General features: G+C 39.8%; 1 protein-coding gene across 2 annotated transcripts in view; it reads right to left on the reverse strand.

Annotated features, from left to right (window-relative positions):
- Positions 1-23,210, reverse strand: part of sema5a (sema domain, seven thrombospondin repeats (type 1 and type 1-like), transmembrane domain (TM) and short cytoplasmic domain, (semaphorin) 5A) — a 144,816-nt gene that overhangs the window by 45,796 nt on the left and 75,810 nt on the right. For both annotated transcript variants that reach the window (XM_079259753.1, XM_079259754.1), the window contains exons 7-14: positions 21,583-21,796; positions 20,020-20,305; positions 17,105-17,240; positions 12,460-12,664; positions 8,574-8,781; positions 6,760-6,877; positions 1,578-1,759; positions 661-804 (exon numbers count right to left, since the gene is read on the reverse strand). In XM_079259753.1, the coding sequence (XP_079115879.1) occupies positions 661-804; positions 1,578-1,759; positions 6,760-6,877; positions 8,574-8,781; positions 12,460-12,664; positions 17,105-17,240; positions 20,020-20,305; positions 21,583-21,796 (1,493 nt within the window). The remainder of the gene's footprint in view (positions 1-660; positions 805-1,577; positions 1,760-6,759; positions 6,878-8,573; positions 8,782-12,459; positions 12,665-17,104; positions 17,241-20,019; positions 20,306-21,582; positions 21,797-23,210) is intronic.

Consider the following 23,210-nt stretch of genomic DNA (forward strand, 5'->3'; position numbering starts at 1 on the left):
TTTTTTCTCCCTTGACCTCGTTCAGCATTGGGTGCATTAACACATGCAGTCTTCAATAATAATGAAATTATGTCATGTGTGTCATTTTTTTATAAAGAGGAAGCTTTTGAAGGCCTTTCTAAGTTCCTTTCCCAGTTGAGTGAAAACTTGGCTGAACTTTCCCACAGCCAGTCCCAACTGAAAAGAAAAAATAAACTTTCACAAGACCAGACAAAACTCAGAGAAGTAGTCAGCTTCTGACCTTTTCTACCTGTGCTGCTTTGTATGTCTTATTAGGTCTTTTCACATTTTTTATCCGTTTTTTCCTCATACCTTGAAAGTTGCTTGGACACCACACAAACATCTTTAAAAAGGCGATTATTCTCCACCAAAAGCTTCTACAGCTTCAAAATGTAGACTCGGCCTGTGTGTGAAAGCCAGATAATTACCCGAGCACAGGCCTATCCCACTCATTCCTTAATTGGCTGTCATATAGTCGGGCAGAAGAAAGTGGGGGAAAAAAAAGGAAAATACAAAGTCAAAGCCGGAGTCTTAATTCTTGTCTGCAGGTTGCAAATTGGAAAAATAGTTGTTGTTTTTTTTTTTTTTTTAGATGCACAGAATGAAATATGCCCATACAGCAAGAAAGTATGTCATAGATATTATATTCCAGTTATTTACCTCTCCTCTCGGTTCTGGCCCACACACACACGCCCGCCGTGGCGAGGGGTCGGGTTGCTGCAGGAGCGCTGACGCACCTGGAAGCCGATGCCGCAGCTAGTGCTGCAGGGAGACCAGACGGTCCAGGGAGTCCAAGCTCCATTTCTATGGTGACACACAAAGGAACATCAGTCTGGGACTCCAACCGCTGATGAGAGCGATAAAAATATAGACCTAAATATGGATTCTTAAACCTCAAAAGCTGATTAATTTGCAGTGTGGCGGAAGTTTTTGGAACTTGATCAATTTGCTGTTACATAAGATCTAAATCTTAAACTGAGAATCCAATTCTTGTTACTGAATACATGCAAATGGACAAGATCAAATATTTTCACTAAAACTCAACCTGAAGTCAACAAAAAATGAACTGAGTATCTGATTGAAATCATGACATACGAATAAGAAAAGACGCTACGTAACTGCGTTACAACTTTCTCATAGGATGCAAAAAATGAGCTGTTTTTACGTTTACAATGACTGATTTATGGCACATGAAGTAATGCTCCCTGGTATGTATGTGGCACTTCTCTCTGAGATTTATAACTCTAAAAACGATTACCCAACTCAGAAAACAGCATTTTTGTGTCATGAAAGAATGTGTTCATGTGCCCTGATTAGCAGGCAGAAACTTTAAGTCTGAGTGTTAAAGCTCATAATGAGAGGGTGCAAAAAAACACCCATCAACACTTGTTATCTCCAAATAACTGACAGCTAAAATGCACACTGAACAATTTACAGTATGTGGATCTCTAATGGGTGGATGCAGAAGAAGGTGATAAATCAGCTAATTTTGTACGTCTCCTTAGTGCTTTACGCAGACAGAAATATGCTCAGAAGTAGACATTGATCATTAAAAATGTCAGACGACAGTAATATACCTGGAGCAATTGGCGACTTCAACACTGATCCCATAGCACCGTTGGCCGCCACACTGAGGGGTGGGGTTATCACAAGCCCGTGTCCGACACAGACAGGACCCTGCGCTGCCTCCATCATTATGGCTACACATGGACCATGTTGACCAGGCACCAAACCCTCCATCGACTGTCACATTACGGATCTGTTAGTGGCAAAAAAGAAGCGACAAAAATAAAATATTTGTATCTAATGGCTTTTCTTTGAAACTGATCGTGCATCAGTGATGCTCTCAGGAATGTGTTGCCCTGGGAGACGCAACCCACGGGTACAGATGGATGACAGCAAAAATCAATTTCCCTCAAACCAATTCAAAAATAACTGCATTGCATCATCTACCGTAGATCCAAAACTGTGCAGTTACAGCCTGCAAACATGAGAAAGATGCAGAAAAAAAATAGCTGGAAGATATAATGACATTCCAAAATGGGAGAAGACAAATTCACAATGGTCTCTTTCACAGGACAGAATATGAGGGAATAAAGTAGCCTCATAAATGAAAACTGGAAGCAAGGCAATGAATTACAAGTGATATTCTGGGCATATGAGCCGAATACAGGAGAAAAAAAAACAACAAAACATTATTGAGGGATTCAGGGTAGCGTATGATATGAGCCATGACGTTGCTACATTTCAGGGCGATTTAAAAAAAAATGCAAAAAGCACTTTCACACTAGGAGAAGAGAAAGTGATCATCATCTGCTTTGGCAGAAGCAGAATAACGTCTGGCCTCCGCTCTCATTGGTAATTGAACTCTGCCGTGTGCCTAAACAGGGGACGCTTGGCTGAGACATACAACATCTGCAACAATGGGGCGGCCTAGGAAACAAACAACTCCACAGACACAGCCAATGAAGCAATTCTGCACTTTTATTCAGGCTGAGACTATAAACGATTTGGTGTTGGTGTGTTTTCTATTCATTGAATATTTCATACTGCACAACTTTCACTAAAATGATTCATATTAATTGATTCATATTTTGTAGTCTTGAGAAGTTTGTACTTTATTTCATTAAAATGGGAACACAGACGAGAGAGCACAGTAGAAAAGGAATGATAGCTCAGATCAAGCTTTTATGTTTTCTGATTATATTTATAAGAATGTTTCAATAAGTCTCTGCTTTGTTAATTAAACCTCTTTGCTAAATGAAATGGTTTTTTTTTTTAGCTCAAATCATTGAAATTTTAGTGGAGTAGATTCTTCTACACAAGAGGAAGCGCTATTGTTATAACTATTATGCGAGAAGTAAGAGTCTAATGTAGCACCGTGTCCAATGCAAGACATGGAAACATGTCAACGGGCTTCGTCAAAGAAGCAAAGTAAAGGGTGGTGGCTGAAAAAAAAGCAAAAACACTGGTGTGGCTTTTTCCCAGATGGCAGCTGGAGAAGAACTTGCCGTGGCACACAAGTTATTTATTTTCTCCTCAGTATGTAATTCAGCTTACCTCGTTCAACGAAAAATTTCCATTTTACCTATGTGAGAACTTATGAAACCATGTTTATTATCTTTTTTCTTTACTTTTTCAAACACTACAGTTAAACAAAATTGAGCTTATTTCTGCACATACGTGAGAATGTACTGCTGATGGCATTTGTGAATAGGTTAGTGAAGTGTATCTCCTGTCTGCCTACACAACATGAGTCAGTGCTTAAACCCTTGACTGGGCTCCAATTCCAGACTGCTGCTTTGGAAAAGTACTCGGCAGAGCAGACACTCACCCAGTTTAGCCTTTGAGAAGTGTGAGTGGACTCATACTGAGTGAAACTATAACTGTGATAAAATACCACTTCTTGTTTTTCAGTTTTCACATCTCGGCAGAGAAATGTTGGAAACACACCGTTGTCTGGTTGGTCGGACCTCAGACTTCAAACTGTATGGCTATTCCTCTTTTAGCATATGCAGAGTCATTCCATAAAGAATTCACACATCCTCTCCCAGCAGACTGTATCTGGTCCATCAGTCTGTACATCCATACCCTCTAAGTCAAAAGCAGGGTTGCTGGATCCTATTCCAGCTTACTCTTCGGGAGATTTTAATAACAATGAATTAACCTAACATTCATGTTTTTGTACTGGTGGGGCAAGAAGCCGGAGTACTTGCAGAGAATACACACAAGCACATGGAGACCCATGAGTAAATGGTCTTCAGGCTAAAGACCTTCTTTTTAACAAATCTTATAGTTTTAGTTATAGTCTAGCCATCCATTAGTTATGCCACCATAGGGACCTCCCATGATGCACTCAGCACTTCCTTTTCATTTCTTTGCTCTTTTTCCGCCAAGTATAATATATGACAGTATTGACAACATTGACATATTTCTCCTTTTTCCACAGGTCTTACTGGGAAAAAAACTGCGGTACATGTTGATTTGTCTATCCTGTCCTCTCCACCCCAACCGGTCGAGGCAGATGGCTACCCTCCCTGGTTCTGCTGGAGGTTTTGCCTTCCTGTTAAAAGGCAGTTTTTTCTTTCCACTGTCGCCTCATGCATGCTCAGGATGGGGGATTGGATCCAGGTCAAGATTCGATGCAATTTGTTGGTTTCTCTTAGCTAGGCTATTTATTGTGAATTGGCTTAAATTGATGTGTTTGTAAAGTGCCCTGAGGTGACGTTGTCATAAAGTGGTGCTATACAAATAGAGTTAAATGGAATTGAATTAAATATCTTAAAATCCACAAAGAGATGCAAAATGTGGCCTATAGGATTGCTTTTGAAATAAACTCATAACATTTGGAGCTACATAATTTAGTCTATGCCCTGCGATGGGCTGGCGACCTGTCCAGGGTGTACCCTACCTTTCGCCCAAAGACTGCTGGGATAGACTCCATATTCCCCGCGACCCGCGAAGTGGTTAGGATGATGAATGAATTAATTAATTTAATCTATGCCCAACATAATAAATGTTGTGTTCAAAGTCAGAAAGGTAGAAGATGAACACATCTCTATGTTTTTTATGCAGGCACCACAAATGGTCAGAACAAAAGAACAGGGGAGTAACAAGCTTATATATTGTTCTTTCAATTGTTGGTACTTGGTTAATCAAATAGAAAGATAATCATTGGTAAATTTGATTGATATAATTCAAACAAATACTTTTTTCACTTTTAAAAATTTGGTCAAATAAAGTGATGTTCAAAATATACACCTTGCAGTAAGGAGACTGAGAAGACAGATGCAGGCTAGCCGTTTATGCTCACTCTTTATGCTAAGCTAAGAAAACAGTTTCTTGACACCTGCATCATATTAAATAAACAGATATTAGAGTGGCATCAATCTTCCTGTACCTTTTTGCCAATTAAAGCAGATTTAAAAAATAAAAAAATAAAATAATAATAATAATAATAACAAGTACAAACTTTATATATTGCACACTCAAACAGCACAGCTAAGCTAGCTGTTTTAAGCTAATGTTTCAGTGAAGGTGTGAGTGTATCTGTTGAAACACAGAAATATTTTTTTCTTTATGTTTTTAAAATGTCTTTTTAGAAAAATCTCTTTCCCTATGTGTTGGAAAAACTGGCTGCACACTCAAGAGCTTTAGAGCCAAATATTCCTCTAAATGTGTGGTGTTCAGAGGCACACAGCACTCTTGGATGTGACTAGCTTGAAAATTATGTTCATAAAACACTGAAACAGCAGAGCCACGTTGAAATTGGCAGACTCACCACCCCTTAATAATACTCCCAATTTTGTGCATGGTAAAATAAATGACAGAAGTGGTTTTGCTAATGAACCTGCAGTGTGGAGGTGAATGATGGAGGCAGCATTTTTCATCATACCAAGAGAACATGGTGTTCCCATAAAGTCAAGTTGTTCACTACTTAGATGCTTAAAGTTGGCACATGTTTTTCAGACTGGTTTTAGTTTCTGTTGATTATAAGTCACTTCTAGACAAAAGTAGGGATGAACAGTGGGTTTGTGTGTAGAGGAGAGGAAAAATGGAGACTGGGTCAGGATAATAATTTTTTTCTATTAGCAATCAAAGTAAAGACAATACAGGAATCTAATCAGGAGTAAATGTGCTTCTGCATACTTTGCCCGAACATTCAATCAGACTTTCACACAAGTACTCAAATGCAATCAAACATTAGACTTTAATGATTCTTTGCAAATTGAGTAAAGTGATCCAATAATATATCTGTAGGTGGCAAATGTATGCAAACCTTTAGAGTTATTGGTTGTTTTGAAGCTAAAATAAATCAAATGTCAATGAGCAGACAGTCAATCATAAGAGTTTCACATGAAAAACAAGTTTATAAAACCTCTAAAAGTTCACAGTCTACAGGTAACTCCAAAAACAAGGTGTGTTACAGTTTATGGGATTAAAAAGCAAACAAGTGTTGTTTTACAATTCTGTAGTTTTCAAAAGATCAGATATACATAAGCCAGAGGGCAAAATACAAAGCACACATTGCTTTCTAAGAAACTTATGCCATCTATAAAACATGGTGTTGGTAAAATAATGATTTGAGCCTGCTTGCTTTCGTCTGGGCTGTAAGAGTGAGCCATCAATGGCTAAACAATGAGTTTATAAAGGAAAAAGCCAAGAAGTTTCACTGTGAACTTAATTCTAAGAAAAAAAGGCTTCTGTAGATCAACAAAGACATTTAGGAAAACAGGTTATCATATTAAGAACATGTTCGGAATGAGCCAATGACACAGTTAACCATAGCTTATGTATGGAAGCCCACCAGCTTTCTGTTTTTAGTGATGGGCTGAAAATTATGCAAGCTGACATGCAGAAGTGTTAAAAAATAACTGGAAGTGTTTAGATGCAGTGATAACTGCACAAGGGAGTCACTCCACAGACAGAAAGCAAGGATTCAAATCATTTACACAATCTTGTATAATTCACCAAACTCATTCATTTTCCCAACCACTTAATCCAATTCAGGGTCGCGGGGAAGCCGGAGCCCATCCCAGTAGTCCTAGGGCGAAAGGCAGGGTACACCCTGGACGGCTCAGCAGTCCATCACAGGGTCAATTCACCAAACTATCAGTGTAATATTTTTGCCTCATTTGTTGAGCTGTATTTGCCTTTGCAGTGAGAAAATGTAGGTCCTACTTATCTATAAATATGAAAACCTCTAAAAAGTTTTATGCCTTACTTTAGGCACAGACCAGACAGACACTCCATACTTACAGGGCATTTTGTTATGCTTTGCTCCCACTGGCTCATTCTGACACTTTCCTCCAGGGTGGTGCATTTCTTCAGCAACAGATCCCAACCGCAGTACGGGTCCCTGGCTCCTACACAGGCTCTAAAAGGTGAGAATAAAATTTTCTATTAGCCAACTTTTATTAACCTGTTGTGTACGCATACAGACAGCTCTGCAATGTGAAACAACATAAAAAGCAACCATCAGGTTCAAGACAGAGATTACTGTGGAAGGAATATGATAAGATGGAGGCAGAAATGATGTATGGAAATGTGAGAATTGGGAGAGATAAGATGGTAGAGGAAGGTACAAAAGTGTCAGAGGAGAGAGGGCAGAGAGAATACGGAAAAGGAAGAGTGCATGAGAAGGGTGAACAGATCTGGAGGTGAGGACAAAACGGTGAAAACGAGAAGCTACATGTGACAAGTAGAAGCACGAAAAGCACAAGACAGTGACATGCATTAAATAGTAAAAATGTCACACAATGATGCCATAACACAATGTCTAGACTGACTTTTCAGTTATCAGCTCAATTAATATTCATATGAAGATATTTTGGTGAAGATAGCAGAGCTGTCTGATTCATATCTGCTTCAGATGGTTTAGTGAGTGCCACACAAAGCCTGGTGTTACTTGTGTCATAAAATACAAGTTTGGTGACAGCACAGTGACATATTTCTCAGCTGCAGGCGTCGGCGCTGCCTGACATGCCCCTGCTGAAAGGTAAAGTTGTTTTTTTGGAGTTTCATAATAACAGACCAAGTGCAGACACAAACAATAGTGCTTGCACAGGAAACACATGATCGCAGTTATCTGTATGAAATTGCAAAAAAAAAAAAAAAAAAAAGCCAAGAATTGTGCTTGTTTGCACACACAAGGTGGCTGACACATTGTCTGGGTGACTAACAAAAAAGCTGACTGTATCTGTTAGGATGAAGATAGCAGGGGTGACGGCAGCCGAACAATATGAAAAGAGAGAAAGAACACGTCAGCACCTGTCTCTCAGGGAGCCTTAAGGGTTCTGCAGATTCTATACAACCCATCAGTGAGCTAAACAGCCAAAGACAGATACAGCCCTCTACTATTTCAAACAGGGAACGTCTAAGAAATGCCTGGGATGAACCCGGTAACTCTCCCTATGGCAACCAGCCACTCTCCATGGTATACATTTTACCCCATATGTTTTGTTTTATCTGACTTTTTTGAATTCTCATGAAAAAAGGAGAAAGAATAAGGAAACTATGAAGCGGTGGCTGCAGTATACATCAGAGCAACAGCTGTAATATGAAGCCTTTAGTCTTCTGTGTAATCCAATAACAGCTCATTGTGCACCAGATAAGGAACACAGGTGTTATTCCTCTTGTGTGTACAATGATGGATGGGATCCAGATCTTGTGGTGAATTCTCCACTTGGACCTCTGTCTCTGGTTTTCTTTGCCAATATTCATTTCTGGATGGAGAGCCATCCAAACTGATAGTTATTCAATATATCTAATAAAAGCAGTTTCTGCTTGGTGCACGGCTATGGGCACCGAGCAGAAAGTGCATGGATGAATGAAAAGACAGCAAGACAGGCAGGGAGACGGCTTGAGGGCAGCCACGGGCACCTCCAGCGGCTTGGACAAAGCTGATTTGGAGGATTTTAAATCTCACCATAGGCCCCTGACTGGCACAAAGGCCTGGTCCTCTACGATAAACAGAATCTTCTAAAAGAGGAGGCTCAAAAACTTTCTCGCGAGCACATTTGTTGTTGACAGTTGTCACCGAGATTAATGTGTTTGTTTGTGCAAGTGCTCACTCTCTGCTCTTGTGGTAGCTGCATCTCTTGAGCGGGATCTTGATGACCTGGTCTCTTACACCCACGTAAAGCTCGCTCCGGCTGTGCAGGATCAGCAGGCTTCGTATCGGCTGCCTCTTCCTAGGCGGGAACAACTCGATCTCCTCCAATAGGCAGCTCCCTGTGGACTGGTTGAGAGGAGAAAGCACTTTCCTGATAGTACCGTAATCTGAAGGAGAGAGAGGGAAGAAAGGGGGATTTGGTCATGAAAAGAAAGAAGGACGATTATCCGCAGGAGAAAAGGTAAAGTAATAGTGAACAAGGCAAAAGAAAAAGAATGTCTGAAGAGGAAAAATAAAAGCAGCAAAAAATTATATGATGGATTTGCAAAACTTTACACAACCCAGACTGAACCCCATGTGAACTACACAACAATCACTTCTTAACACAAAGGCTATAAAATAAGACCTTGTGCGCTGTGCTTTGCTACGCTATCAATATGCAGCGCTGTAGATGCAACCAGGGGAATTGATATGGCACCTGAATGCATGATGTCTGGCCTACTTTTTCTTAAGGGGATATTTTAAGGGATGAAACCACTTTGCAGTTCTGAGAGAGAGAAAGAGAAGTGTGGCAATCCATGTCACTGTGAATACAACCTGACCTTTTACTTTGTGCAAGGCAGGCCCCGTGAGAAGCGGTTTGAGGCAAATTTTCTTTTGGGAGTGCTAAAACAAACATAATCTATTATACATGCAATCCTGTAGGCGAGGGAAAAGTAATTAGGTGTACAACGGCGCCATAAGAAAAAGGGTGAAATGCTAATAGGTAACTTTAAGGCAGCAAGTAAAAGTTAAGTTTTGCCTGAGGCAGTATGGGCAATATGGGATTACTTTTTCCTGTAACGAGTAGTTTAAAGGACCCAGTTAGGCTCGATTGTTTTGTTTGATGTCTCACACTTAGTTGTGGATAGCATGGAGCATTAAAGCGTTGACTGGTCTAGGATTTACTGATGTGGTGAGCCAGTGAACAACCAAAAAGCGGGAGCCGGTGAGTTCCATGGGTTTAGGTGGGAATTTAAAACGTAGAGTGTGTGAAGGTACATCACCTTGTGTAGTATTAAATAAAACCCTTTAAATTTTACTGAGAATCAAAGATATGAAAAAAAGAAGAGGAAAAGGTAAACAACATATCTTAAGTGATTAGATCAATCCTCTAAATGCATCTGATAATTAAAAAAGCTGGTTTTATGTCCAAATCTGATCCTCCACCAAATCTGGCCCTCAGTTTTTGGTAAATAATATGACTGATAACTCTTCAAAATGCAATCAGCGATGTGTTAGTCAGATATAGTGGATTTTGTGAATGTCTATATTAATTGTATAAATAAGCTCTATCAAATAACTGATGTGTTTATATGGAGTGTACGTGTTTAACGTTTGGCTATATGGATACAAATGAACAGAAATATGGTTTAAGAGTTCAAACACATAGATCAGGGGTGGGCAACTCCAGTCCTCGATGGCCGCTGTCCTACACGTGTTGGGAGTATCCCTTTTGCAACACAGCTGACTCACATCAAACTTAATTAGCAAACTGGTGCAATCCTTGACATTAAATTGCACTCGTCTGCTCATTACTCGCTGATTTTCAGCAGCTGAGGTGCAGCAGGAAAACTCCCAATACTTGTAGGACTGCGGCCCTCGAGGACCGGAGTTGCCCACCCCTGACATAGATGTAAACAAAAGTTAGAAAGTTTAAGTTCTGCAGACACAAAAATGTAGTCTCAGAACTGTACAGTGTGGTGTGTAAACAAACCAGTGTGTCATGTCAATTTCACACAGAATTGTTTGCTAGCCATTTTTTTGTTAGCCATTGCTAACATTAGCTACCTCTTGGTGATCAGAAAAAATCATTCCAGACTATTATGGTTTGGATCCCAAAAGGTTGTTTATTTGCATTTACTGTATTACCTTATCCAACACATAGTTTCTATAAGAGGTAAAACTCTCTGGCACTAATATGTATCATGTTGGTTAAACACTACCGTAGGCTGGTAATGCTATATTATATGGCGGGTTACATGTTTTTGCAACACTATAAAATTGATCTTTCTAATAGCTGCTTCTCTGTATTTTTCCTAAAAATAAACACAGTCTGATGTCATTTATGTAGAAATTTATGTGTTTGCAGACGTGACTATGTAGTTGTTTCATGCATATAATTTGTATTATGTATTATCCACAGTTTGCTCTTGAGTTAGTAGGAAATTACTGCTTGAACAAGTGCTATGCCACTCTGTTTTTTTAATTATTTTTTAATCATGGCATGTGCCTACTTAAAGTGCTCTTTGGTGAACCAGAAATTTAAATTGCTTTCCCATTCATCAAAGTTCTGTTCACATTAACCTCAAGAAAAAATATCTTGCTACGGGGCAAAATGTATTAATGAGTGCTGGATCAAAATTTAGCAGTAATTTGCAGCAAGCCACATGTTCATACTTAAGAACCTCACACCTTGACATCTTTGGACTCCCATTCGGAGGCATTAGGTTTTTCACAATGGCCCCAATCAGCAGGGTGCGTTTAGGCGTTAATAACAGCATGTGATTAGGTACAGTGCGTGTGCTAGCCAATGGCCCTGGCAGTGTTTCAGATGTTTTCATTAGCGTCTGCTTACTGTCTGGGGAACTTGCAGTGTGGGCAGCTCCAGTTCAGTGCTACATTGATCACAGCATCATGCAAACAATGAGCAGGGAGTTTTTGACAGAGATGCCAAGCACAAACACGGAGAACTGGAACAAACTGTATGTGTGGTGTGTTTAAGCAAAAGAGACGGAGAAAAAGAAAGACTGCGTGTGTTGTGCACATCACACAGGATATGTAAGATGTCTTAAAATAACACTGGTTGTACAACAGAAGGATCATGTTGACATTTCCCAGTGGGCTCTTGGTACATTAGGGCAGTGAAGTGGGTCACTACGTTTGAATTCTGTTCGGTGCGTCTGTTCATAATCCATATGCTCATATATCATAACGCAGACTGTCAAACTGTGGTGTCTATATGGTGACTTACTGACTCTGTTCTCTACAGCTTGCCAAGGCTCACATCCCATATTGTCACACCAGAAGGATCAAACAAGGTTCTGATAACCAGACGGTGCCATGCAGCCACATCAGACAGGGTGAGGGTAGAAGGCTTCATATGTGTTATTGACCATCCGTCTGCATTCTTTCTTTCCATGCTATCATGGTGTTTATGATTTAACAGTGAGGGATTACAGAGAAATGGCAGGTGGCGTGCCCTGTTCATGTATGTTATTTTATTAATGTGTGCTAGTTATGCTCATATGGAGACCATGTGGTGGAAGAAGAGTGATCAATCCCATGTTAAAGACAAAGCTTTGATGTCTACATGATGATAATACAAATCGATAGGTTTTATTCTTTTTCTTGCAGGCCCTTTCTTTCATGTGCAGAGTGCACTTCAAGGGCTTCAAGCCCCTATAGTCAAGAATTTCTTTGTTACAATTAATAGTCATAGCTGTATAAGTGAGAATCAATGTGTACGTTAAGAAAAATGTATGTACTGATGAATATGTTAATTACAGTAAAACATCAGTTATTCCGCCTCGGCATAACCATGTAGGTGTGTTTTAATCTCACTACAGTTACAGTGCATCAGCTTTTTTTCTTTCTTTTTTTCTAAAACACATTTCATCTAAAAAAAAAAAAAAAAAACACGCAAGACTTTGAGAAGTTGTTTTCAATATATTTAGGATGTCATAAAATCTGAAAATGACATTAAAGCGTGTAAATAAAATGCACAGTGTGAAAAGTAACTTGTAAGGAGCATTTCCACAAAATATACATGATGCATGTAGAAATAAGAAATACAAAGCACTTACCAGTTGCCAAATAAATGATGTGGAATAACATGTCTTTTCCCTGCACCACATCCACTGCCACATGCGTGAAGCGGACATTGTCCTCCATGAAGTAGGGCACAGGGACCACGGGCTGGACCACCTCATGCATCAGCAGAAACTTCTGAGCATCCTGCAGGTTTCTTTTAGTCAGGTTCACATAGGAGCCAGAGTCGATGGTGCCGCACTGTGGGGGTGGGGAAGTCAGGAAAAATAGAAAGCTTTGACTGAATACATTGATAAAAGCCAAGCTCTTAGGGGCGGCAAGTTAATAAGCTTGAGATTTTTGTTCAGAGGAACCACCAGAGATGGAAAAGAGAGGGATTGAATGATTAAATGAACAAAGATTTAAAGTCAATTGCTGTCTCTTTGTGATGGTTTGCTATCCTCACAACCTTGAGGCTTTGTAGTCCACACACAGAGGCTGATGGAAAGAGACTGAATAAATGTGTGACTGAGCAAGTAGATATCTCTTTTATTAGATTTTTACCTCATATGCATATATATTGCTGGTAAGTTTTATAGATACTCAATAATGTGTCTCGATTGTGTTCTTCTTTCTTTACCTGAAAAATAAAAACTTTAAAAGGCTTTTAGAACTTCATTATTGGTTTTACAATTTATACATATATATATATATATATATATATATATATATATATATATATATATATATATATATATATATATATATATATATATATATATATATATATATACAGGGAAAAATCCTGTACATATCCTGCACTATCTGTAAACGAAGTTGAATGCAAAAGTTTCTGACCATATAGGAAAGGTACAAAGGTACAGCTACAATGTAATATCAGGTTGTCCTCGTTGGTTGTATGGTGGTGTGATGGTTAGAACTGTGACCTCACAGCAAGAAGGCTGCTGTTCCAGGTGGGTGGTTTGTGCTGTGGTCTTTTAGTTTACGTGGGTATGCGTGGGCTCTCTCCAGGTATGCATGCAAGTACACTTAAATTCTCTGTAGGAGTGAATGTGAGAGTGAGTGGTTGTTTTTCTTTCTGTGTTGGCCCTCTGATGGACAAACAACCTGTCCAGGGTGTACCCTGCTCCAGCTTCTCCACATGCCTAAACTGGTCTAAGCGGTATAGAAAATGAATGAATAAATGATATTTCTCAGGTTTCAGTTATTAGGAAAAGGTCAATAAAGCAAGTCTCCGAGTAGGAGTTCAAATAAGACAGAGTCAAAAGTATGGCTTGTGTTTTTGTGTAATTGGACACCATGAACATGTCTGCAAGCTTTTTCCTTAGAAGTCAACTATTCATTTTTACACCTTTGAAATATTGCTTTTCACGTTGTAATTGGTGTCAAGAATGATTTGTCGGGAATTGAACAATAACTGTCGGAAGCAGGTTATATTATGCTACATTACCTGGACCGATGTAGCACTAACAAGCAAGGAATATAGTGCATGCTTTTATTCCACGTCACCTTGTCAGGAAGTCTAGTTATCCCTAGCTTGTGAAAAGCAGATGTTTGGGAGACATTTGGCTCTTGCAGGAGAATATGCAGTTCATGCTTTTCAGTGTTTAAACATTTTTAAATTGTTTACGCCACCAAGATGAGCGGGACGAGGTGAAGCACAAAGCCTTCCTAGCTGAAGTAGAGCGAGATGAGTAAAGCTAACCGTGTGTATCCCTCTCACTAAAACTGGTCCCAGTGTGGGGTTAGGATGAAGGATTAAGGGCCCTTTCACAAAGAATAGACCTCCATGAGACACAGAGCAGAGAAAACAAAAATAAGCCTTGCACGGCAATTAAACCAATCCAAATGACTGGTGTTGTTATAGTTATAGTATTGTATGGCTCCAGGCTAACCATACACAATCTCTTTATTCTGATGTGCGACTGGACCTTGGGGTGGTGATTTGTTCCTCCTGACTAGCCACAGTAGTAACAACATGGACACTTTATACAGATCAATCCTTGGCCTTTGCTGGGCTGACAGATGCGAATCATGAAGGGCTTCCCCGGGCTGCTGAATGGATCAGTGCCCCCGCTACATCATGCAATGGGAAACTAAAGCCCCAAAGGAGTGAGAAATGCAACACAATGCGTGCATGCACCACAACTGAGTATCAAGCTTATGGCAAAAAATGTTTTACATGTGTGTGGTGTGAAATGTTTAGCAACACGTCTAAGGTTTCCTTTTTGTGGTTTGTCCTTGCATTGCGTGCATTTGTCCAAATCCCAAAGCGTGTGAATGACTGCAGATTCTACCCCAGTGAGACAGGGAGAGAGTCGCTGACCACTGAGAGTTTATTACATCTGCGAATGCACAGAGAGATGGATGTTATGATTTTCTCAGCACAGTCAAGGTGAGGGACACAAGCATCATTTGGCTGAGGGCCCATCCAACACTCAGCTGTCTCCATAACCAGTGCACTAGGCTCTGCCAGGATGATAAGCACCACTCAGAAATGTTTTACAGCATGTTTTTTGCAAAATGGGCTTGTGAGATGCTTTTCTGGAAGTATGTCATTTTCTTTTTCACCCTAAGTTTCCTGGTTAACAAAATCTTTTACATATTGGGAAAACCTGATCATAAGCTGTATGACAGAATGAAATCTTACAAGAAATCCACAATCTGGAAGTTGAATTTAGAATATTTTCCTACGTACGAAATAACATGATCAAAAGATTTTATTTTACAGTAAGCAATTACAAAATGACAGCAAACCTTTACAACACAGAGAAGGTATTAGCTCCTAATGCACAATGAACATGACTCATAGCCTGAATAAACCCAGCAGGATCAATTGGTGTGGTTCAAATAAATGAAGGGATTTTCTCGGCAGACAGACAGAGAATTAAGCTCTCAATCAATGGCCAGTGTGTGTCTGTGTGTGCGTATTGAGTAGCGACTTCACAGTCATCATTATCCCATGTGGTGGCTATAACCCTTTATCTTTATGTGTGTGTTTGTATACACTAGATATGCATGCGGCCACAGGCTCACATGGCAGCTGATTTCCTGTACATGTTTATGTCCTCACACGTGTGAAAGTGTATGTGTGCAGAAAAGGACCGAAAAAAAAGACAGGGTATAAATCCCGCGCTCGTAAATCTAATCCTACAACATTGACAAATGCTTGATGAAGATGTCAGTGAAACCTAGATAAAGTGTGCATCGGTCCAGCAGTGGGGAGCAGCCATTGTGCCTGAACTTAAGTGAAGAGATGGGGAAAGAGAGGAGGAACTGATCCGTGTTTATCCTCGAGAAACACAGCCATATAAACACAGTGTGGTGTACAGAAACCCCTTTGTGGTGCACCTATGCTACCCCGAATGGGGGGAAAAAAACTGTGGTCAGCTCTTAGTAGACAGAGAAAATGAGTTTCCTGGAAGGTAAGTGAATTTCACTCAACTAGCTGCTGACATGTAGATAAGCGAATGTGTGGCAACAAACAGAAGCGTTCTATGTTGCCGATTCATTGGTGTGTGTATGTGTGTGTATAAAGCACACTATGACAGCTTGCACTTTTTCTTATGAGCATTCCATCCACTTTTTCTGCATGAGCAATGCCATTATAGATAATGCGTGTGTGTAAGTTCTTGATAGCAGACTCATGCATCTGCTGGATGGACGGAAACACGATCAAGGGGCCGTGACGGAAACCACGTGTGGAATTGAGGCGCGTGTGTCACCCACTAGTAGCCAGACCTCAGAGGGAATTCAATCCCTCATGGAAGGCTGCGTGGATTAGCTCCCTGCACTATCTGCTTTGCCTGTAACAACTGAGAGCCACTTCTTCTGCTAATAAAACATTCCCTCTATGTCACCTGTATGGAGCAGAGCTTCAAACAGGAATAAGGTACCTGGTTCGTCGCTGTCAGGTTTTAGGATGGAGTATATATTAATTGTACAGCTTGTGCAAAACAAGGCTAGTTTATCACGAGGGACTGCAGTTTACACAAAGAGGCAACAAGTCATCTTCAAAGAATGAATGAGCCATTATAAAATAAAGTAGATTTTATAATGAGTAGTCATAATGCGTATGCTTGTGAGCAGAATTGGGTGCGATTAAAATGGATAGGACATTCATGTGAGTGAAGAGCTTCCCGGGACTCCAATGTGCGGCTATCATGGTGAATTATTTAGCAGGATACACATGCAGCATACACACAACATGCATAAAATTTCCTGACATGATTTCAGCTGCACATATTTTATGACATATTTGGCAATGTATTGATTCCAAATGACCTTTAGAATTAACAAGTGATCTTCCCTACGCTGTAGTTTACATGATGTATAAACAGCCTCACTGCAGTGCACATGTCCCTGCTAGCAGCAGGGAATGGCAATGTTGGCTTTTGGTCCTAAATGTATTGATTAAGATTGAAACTTGGTTATTTTTTCCCCCAGGATGACTTTTGACAAACTGAATCTCCAAATTTGAATGAAACAGAATAACCTTGCCGAATAGATGTATTTTTAGCATACTCGGTTGATCTATTAGCATTAGCATCTTTTGCTCAGCTGAGTGTTTCCTAGAGCGTTGAGAATGGCTGTCACTCATTGGTTTAAAGTCACTGCTTCGTAGTGTGTCTTTGTAGTTTAAAAGTAAAATACAAAAAATAAATAAAGAAGTTGTGTTACCTGGAAGTCTGGGTTGGGGTTGGGGTAGGGCAACCAGGCAGAGCGGGAGTTTTCCTGGTACTTAAAGGGGCCATTGAAAACCTGTGATATAGCACTGAGATTGAAGGCACACACTGCAGAGGCCGCGATGCTGTTTCTGAAATGGAAACAAATAAAGAAAGTTAAGTAGATACACAGAAGTTTGGATGAGGAAATGGCAAAAGAGAGATGGGTCAGTAGACAGAAATAAGGGTTAGTGAACTAAATGTAGAATGAAAAAAAAATCAAACAGCAGAAAAAGCACTTAAAATCCTGTTTGTTTGTTTTTTTTTTGTTTTTTTTTAAAAAAAAAAGGATTTGACCCTGATTGCATCATGAACACAAATTAAACACCAAATAGACAAACACAGACTGATGTAAATGATTGGCATTATTCGATCATAAATCCAGCAGTAGGACACAATTAAAGTGCTTGGCTTGTCTGATTAACTGTATAGATCTCAGTCTTGAAATACAGCTTTGACTTTTTAAGCTGTCAGTTTCAACAAGTACCGGCCGCCTCCCTCGGAAGAGGAAGTAAAGAATGAGAGAATTAACTCTCAACTCGAACTTGGGCGATGTGAATTATAATCTAGTGCAGCTGTTCATTAAACTCTGTGCCTGCAGGGGGAAATGTTTCCAATACCCTTCAAAAGACTTCTTTTTCAGCAATGTGAAGGCAATGACCATAAAGAATTGATTACTCAGCTTTAACAATGGCTTGCGAGTGCAAGTGTGTGCGTGTTCGTGGGTATATTTGTGAGCATGCTACAGTGAAAAATGATAAAAGAAAAAGTGACAAGAAGCAGAGAAGGCTCTGAAAACAAAATAATAATAAAAATAGTTCTATTTTTATATATTTTTATAGTTCTATCTATATTCTATTCTACAGGCATTTAGCAGATGCTTTCATCCAAAGCGACTTACATGTGAGACATATTTTTGTTTTTCTTTCCTCAATATGATTGATAAACCTTTGTATATATTGATCTTTTGGGTTTGGCATCAACACTGTCACTCTAATCTGTTCACAACATTTCACTTAGTCCAGAAACCATAGTTTCATGTGGGGATGTCTTTGGAATAATCTGTCAACATACAGTTCAGTGTTACTTTACATCTGAAGCTGGGTCGGAACATTTAAGCAAATCCTTTGGAAGTTGGTGTTGGCAGAAGAGACTAAATAAAACAGAAAATCCTCAACGACAAATTGATTCTGAAACTCCCTCATGAAATTAGAACTCTTGACAGATGGATCATTTTACATTTTAAATTATTTGTTTATTTATTTAAACTGCTTTAGTTTGAGGTTTTGGCACCAAAATTAGGATTTGGAAATGTTAATGCTTGTGATAAAACACCTGTCATTTCTGTAATAATCTTTTCCGTCTTGTCTGTGATTACCACGGTAACGAGTCCTGTGTCGACATAATCAGCAGAGACCCTTTAGTTAAAGAATTAGGACTAGCATGATGTAAATATTTTCATTAATTATTATTCATTTCAGCATATTAGAATATATATTTGGATCTTTATCATGTTTTTTTTAGGGTTTGCTCAGTTACATTTAATTTAGCTACATAGCACCACTTTACAACAACATCATCTCAGGGCACTTTACAGACACATGGATTCCAACTAATTCATGATAAATAACCTAGTTAAGGAAAACAAACAGACTGCGTCAAATCTTGACTTTGATCCAATCTTCCATCCTCAGCATGTATGAGGCGACAGTGGAAAGAAAAAAAATCATTGAGAAGTCAGCGCTTTTTGGAGCTAACTTTAGCTTTTATTTACTAGCCAGCAGGGCTTTTGGTGCTTGTGCCACATGGGGGGGCAGAGAGCAAAGTATCTCTGTTTGTTTAGCAGAACCAAGCACCTAAGCGGGGGTGACAGGCAGTTACTGAGGCAAATGGAAGAAAAGATGGACAGAAATAGCACAATACTCCAAAGAGATTACTGCTAATTGACAATGAACGGAAGAATATTGTGGATCCAGACCATTAAAGTGCAGAAGGGTTCTTGCAAATCTCAAAGGCCTGCTTTACGTCTCATAACGCAAAACTGATTTTGTGGAATTAGTCTTTATCTCTTGTAACAAAATAGAAGCATAATGTGCATCTGAAAAAAAAATGTCTGCAAACACATTTTTCTTTGTATAAAAGCTGATTTTCTCAATGAGATACTGAATGTCTGTCAGGCAATATAGATATGGAAATGTCTAAAGATTTACTGTCTTAGCCTTTTTTGATGTAATTGTTGATATAATCAGCATGGTTCAAGCTAACAATATCGGTTCTTGCCACTCTCTCAGAGGACTGACACTTGTTTCTTGTACTGTATGTTTGAAAAGAGTGAATGTAGCACAGCAAGAACACGTCAGATAAATATTGCCCACTTCCATCAGTAAATGTAATCCTGTTTTCTTATATGGCTAGTTGCAGTCAAAAGCTGAACATCAACCTGACATTAGGCCAAAATATGTGTGCATCTTTAAAAAAAAAAAAAAAAGGATTGGTTTCTGTTAAATATGCTATAAAATAGCTTTGCCATTAATGCTGTAGACATCTTATCTGATACATACAGTTTCTGAGACCTTTTGTATCACTTTGTGGTAAAATCTTTGCTCAAAACCCTTTTGTACACAATCTGATCCTTGTCTTGGAATGAAATACATACTTGTCTTAACACAGATAACGGCGATACAACGGGAACACAACACGAAACACAGCGGCGACACACTGACCTAGTAATAAATGGATAATAACTTTGTACTACGTATTACAGCAATTTAAAGCAAATTTGACCTTAATGAAACCATTTATTCATTAGCATGACTAAGCTAATATCCCTTTTTATATGATGAAACACTTTATAAATCCCATAATACTTACACGTTGGTTGTAAAAATGCCATATAGCAGCTCCAGTTCAGGTAAGTAGAAAGTCCCCTGCAACTCGTTGTAGTTAAAGGGGATCTCTCCTGGTCTGGAGCAGTTAAGTCTAGCCTTCATGAAGGTGGTCCACGTGTCCTCCAAAAGGAAACGACCACCGATGTCGTTTTTACAGACGCGACCTGCACGGGAAAACACCGTCCTGCCGCAGTCGTGCTCCACCGCGTTCTCCCGGAAGAAGAAGTAGGTGAAGTTGCCAATGTCATAAGAGGAGACAAAATTTGGCTCTGTTGGGAAGAAAAGAAGAGAGGAGGAAAATTAACAAGGGTGAAGGAGCTCAGAGTTACGAAGAAGACACAAAGTGAAAAATTGAAGGCAGCCAAAAGACAGATGAAGTGCAGAGAGATGAGGAAAAATACAGACAGGAAAATATTTAGGGTTGTGGGAGGAAGGAGTGGGAGAGGGAATGGGTATGTGTTATGACTGATTGACTCTTGAGTGTGTGTAAGCGTGCGGCCCACACAACAGCAGGTGATCAGGATTAATAACAACAGGCCACGTTATTAATGGCATTGTGTTGTAATAAGAAAACTCATTTTTCACTCCCCAAACCTAAAGGTTAGGATGAGAAATGACCAAAACAGGTGTAGTGTAATAGCTCTCACCCTATCTGAAACATGCGACCTCCACGACACTATCGCAGCAAAGACGTTCATCTTTATGTATGACATTATTGGTTCTAAACCACACACTTTATTCTCACTGACACTGATTTAATTCAGCTTTAAGCCGAGGTGTCACTCCCCTCCTCATTTCATCCCAGATCTGTTCTGCACCTTTGGAGGGCAGTTCAGGAGGAGACCCACAAAGAAAAGAAAAAATCAATTCCCTATAAAATTAGTTATTAAACCTTCTGCCAGAAGGTGGCTGCCAAGAAATGTATGTGGTAGTTTTAAATTTATTTTTTCAATTTAGCTCAAATGCGAACCAGATGAAAGTCACATGCTCACAAGATACGGATTGACCCGCTTCTCTGTCGGCTGGACACCTTAAGCTGTCTGAAGTTCTTCAGTCAGCTCAGGGACCACTTTACGCTTTCAGGGAAAAAAAAAGTCATCGATTTTATTTTTAAGAATTAAAAGATAAGCGTCCTCCCTTGAAGAAAGGATGCAGTGTTTACTCATTTAACTCTCAAATACTGCGTTTGTTGCCTTGTAACGGATAAAATAATTGCTTTTTTTAATGGATAAAAGGCAGCTGAGAATCTTTTTATTCCATATTTGCTGCAATGCACCGTGCAGCATGCTGATGATTTGTGCAGGAGCGCGATACTTCAAGAGAGACAGCTTCCAAATCCCACGTCAGATAAGCATCTGCCAGGCTCAAGCCTCTTTGAAAAAAGAAAAAAACACTGAATCCCCACCAGTAGCAGCGCTGACGTTCAAAAGCTGTGATGGAAAAACATTAAAAAAAAAAGAGAAAAAAACTCCTCGACTCCTCTAATCAGCTTGAGCATACATTTACATGAAGTGTAGGATTTATCAGGACATTGGCAGCTCCTTACCGTTGAGCCACTTGGAGTTATACTGGGCGGTGCGTAGCGGCGGTAGGCCGCCCAGGCTGCGGTAGATGGCGGGGTCTCGTCCGGAGAAATCCATGGCAGTGGCGGCGTAAAGCTCCCCGCTGGATGTGATGAGGGCGGTGGAATTGTGAAGCGGGTTGTAGGGACACCGAGCCATGCCACTGATCTGATCGTGGATCTCTGTCAGGTTAGTCAACTGCAATGTAGAAGCAAGAAACAAGACGATGAAGCACGGAGACTGAAAACAAAGGAGATGAAACAGAGCTTGAGTGGCAGCAGATGTTCCTCAGATAGAAAAAAACAGAAAATGATTTTCATTGTTAGCAACAATAAGATCCCACGAGGCCAGAAAGTCAAAGAAACGGTACAGTGAGAAACACCCATGGGAATAAGATTCACTGTTTGCTCATTTCTAAACATATTATTGTAGAAAACTAGCAACAAATCTAGGACGTAGGATCAAAGGGCAGCATTAAAATGCAAACCAGAGATGTCTGACGGTGCCTTGTTTGTTGCCAATATGCAAATCCTACACACTATAAAAAAATACTCCATCTCATTATGTTTAGTTTGGTTTACATCTAAAGAAACACACACTGAGATATTTAAGGGGAAGGACAATCAGAGAAAACATTTGGAGTAATTTGCAGCGTAAATCACTCAAACACAGCAGCTGCTGTAAGTCTGATGTGAAGAAGCCACCTGTTGGAAACCAAAAGAATTCATCTGGGCTGCAGTGTGTCATTTGGTTGGGTTTCTGATGTCCCTACTGGACAAGCAGCTGTTCTTAGGCTGGAACATTATTATACCACATCTTTGGAAGCCTTTTTTGAGCTCAAAAGAGGCTTGATGTGAATTCAATCCTCTGTTGCATACCGCTCTTGACTATAAAGCCAGAACCAACCCCCCTTTTTTAAAAAATACTTTACAGCTTGACCTTGGCTTAGCCCTGACACACTGCACTGGATCCTACTTCAGAAAAAAATAGTACAGGCTGCAGCTGAGTGACTCGGCCCCAAATGGAAAAAAAGTGTGTGTGTGGAGGGGGAGTAATGCAATTTAAAAATCCAAGATGTAATTATATTTTATGGTGCAAAAGTAAACAGCGTAGAGAGATTAGCTTGTGGCTTTTCCTCCCATGAAACTTCAGCTGAGCCCAGGGGATAAGTTCATAAAAGCAAAAAACTGCCCTAATCTCAGATTTACAAATGTGCATGGTTTAGTATAATAAAAATGATTCTTTCTGCAATTACTTTCTATCAATCAGACGACTTACAGATTAGTAACACTGTGCTGGTTGCAAAAAAAACCCCAAAAACATCCAAAGACTACATTCTTCACTAATCTGCAAATCCTTTCCCTTATTCCAGTTTCCAATCAGTACCATCCTGTTTGAGAAACCAGGTGACTTCTCCGGCTAATTTCCCAAACCCTGTCGAGTCGGATCAAAGATTCCGTTAACTCCTGCCACGCCGGTGCCACCCGACCCACACCACAACAGAGAAGCCTTGTCTAAGCTCTGCCAGTCTCACATGAAAGCCCGGTATTGAAGCGACTTATTCTGCAGGCCAGAATAGTCCTTTTAGGTCAGATGGGTCATTTAGGGAAAA

The sequence above is a fragment of the Telmatherina bonti genome (assembly GCF_933228915.1).
Source record: "Telmatherina bonti genome assembly, chromosome: 20".
Lineage (NCBI taxonomy): Eukaryota > Metazoa > Chordata > Actinopteri > Atheriniformes > Telmatherinidae > Telmatherina > Telmatherina bonti.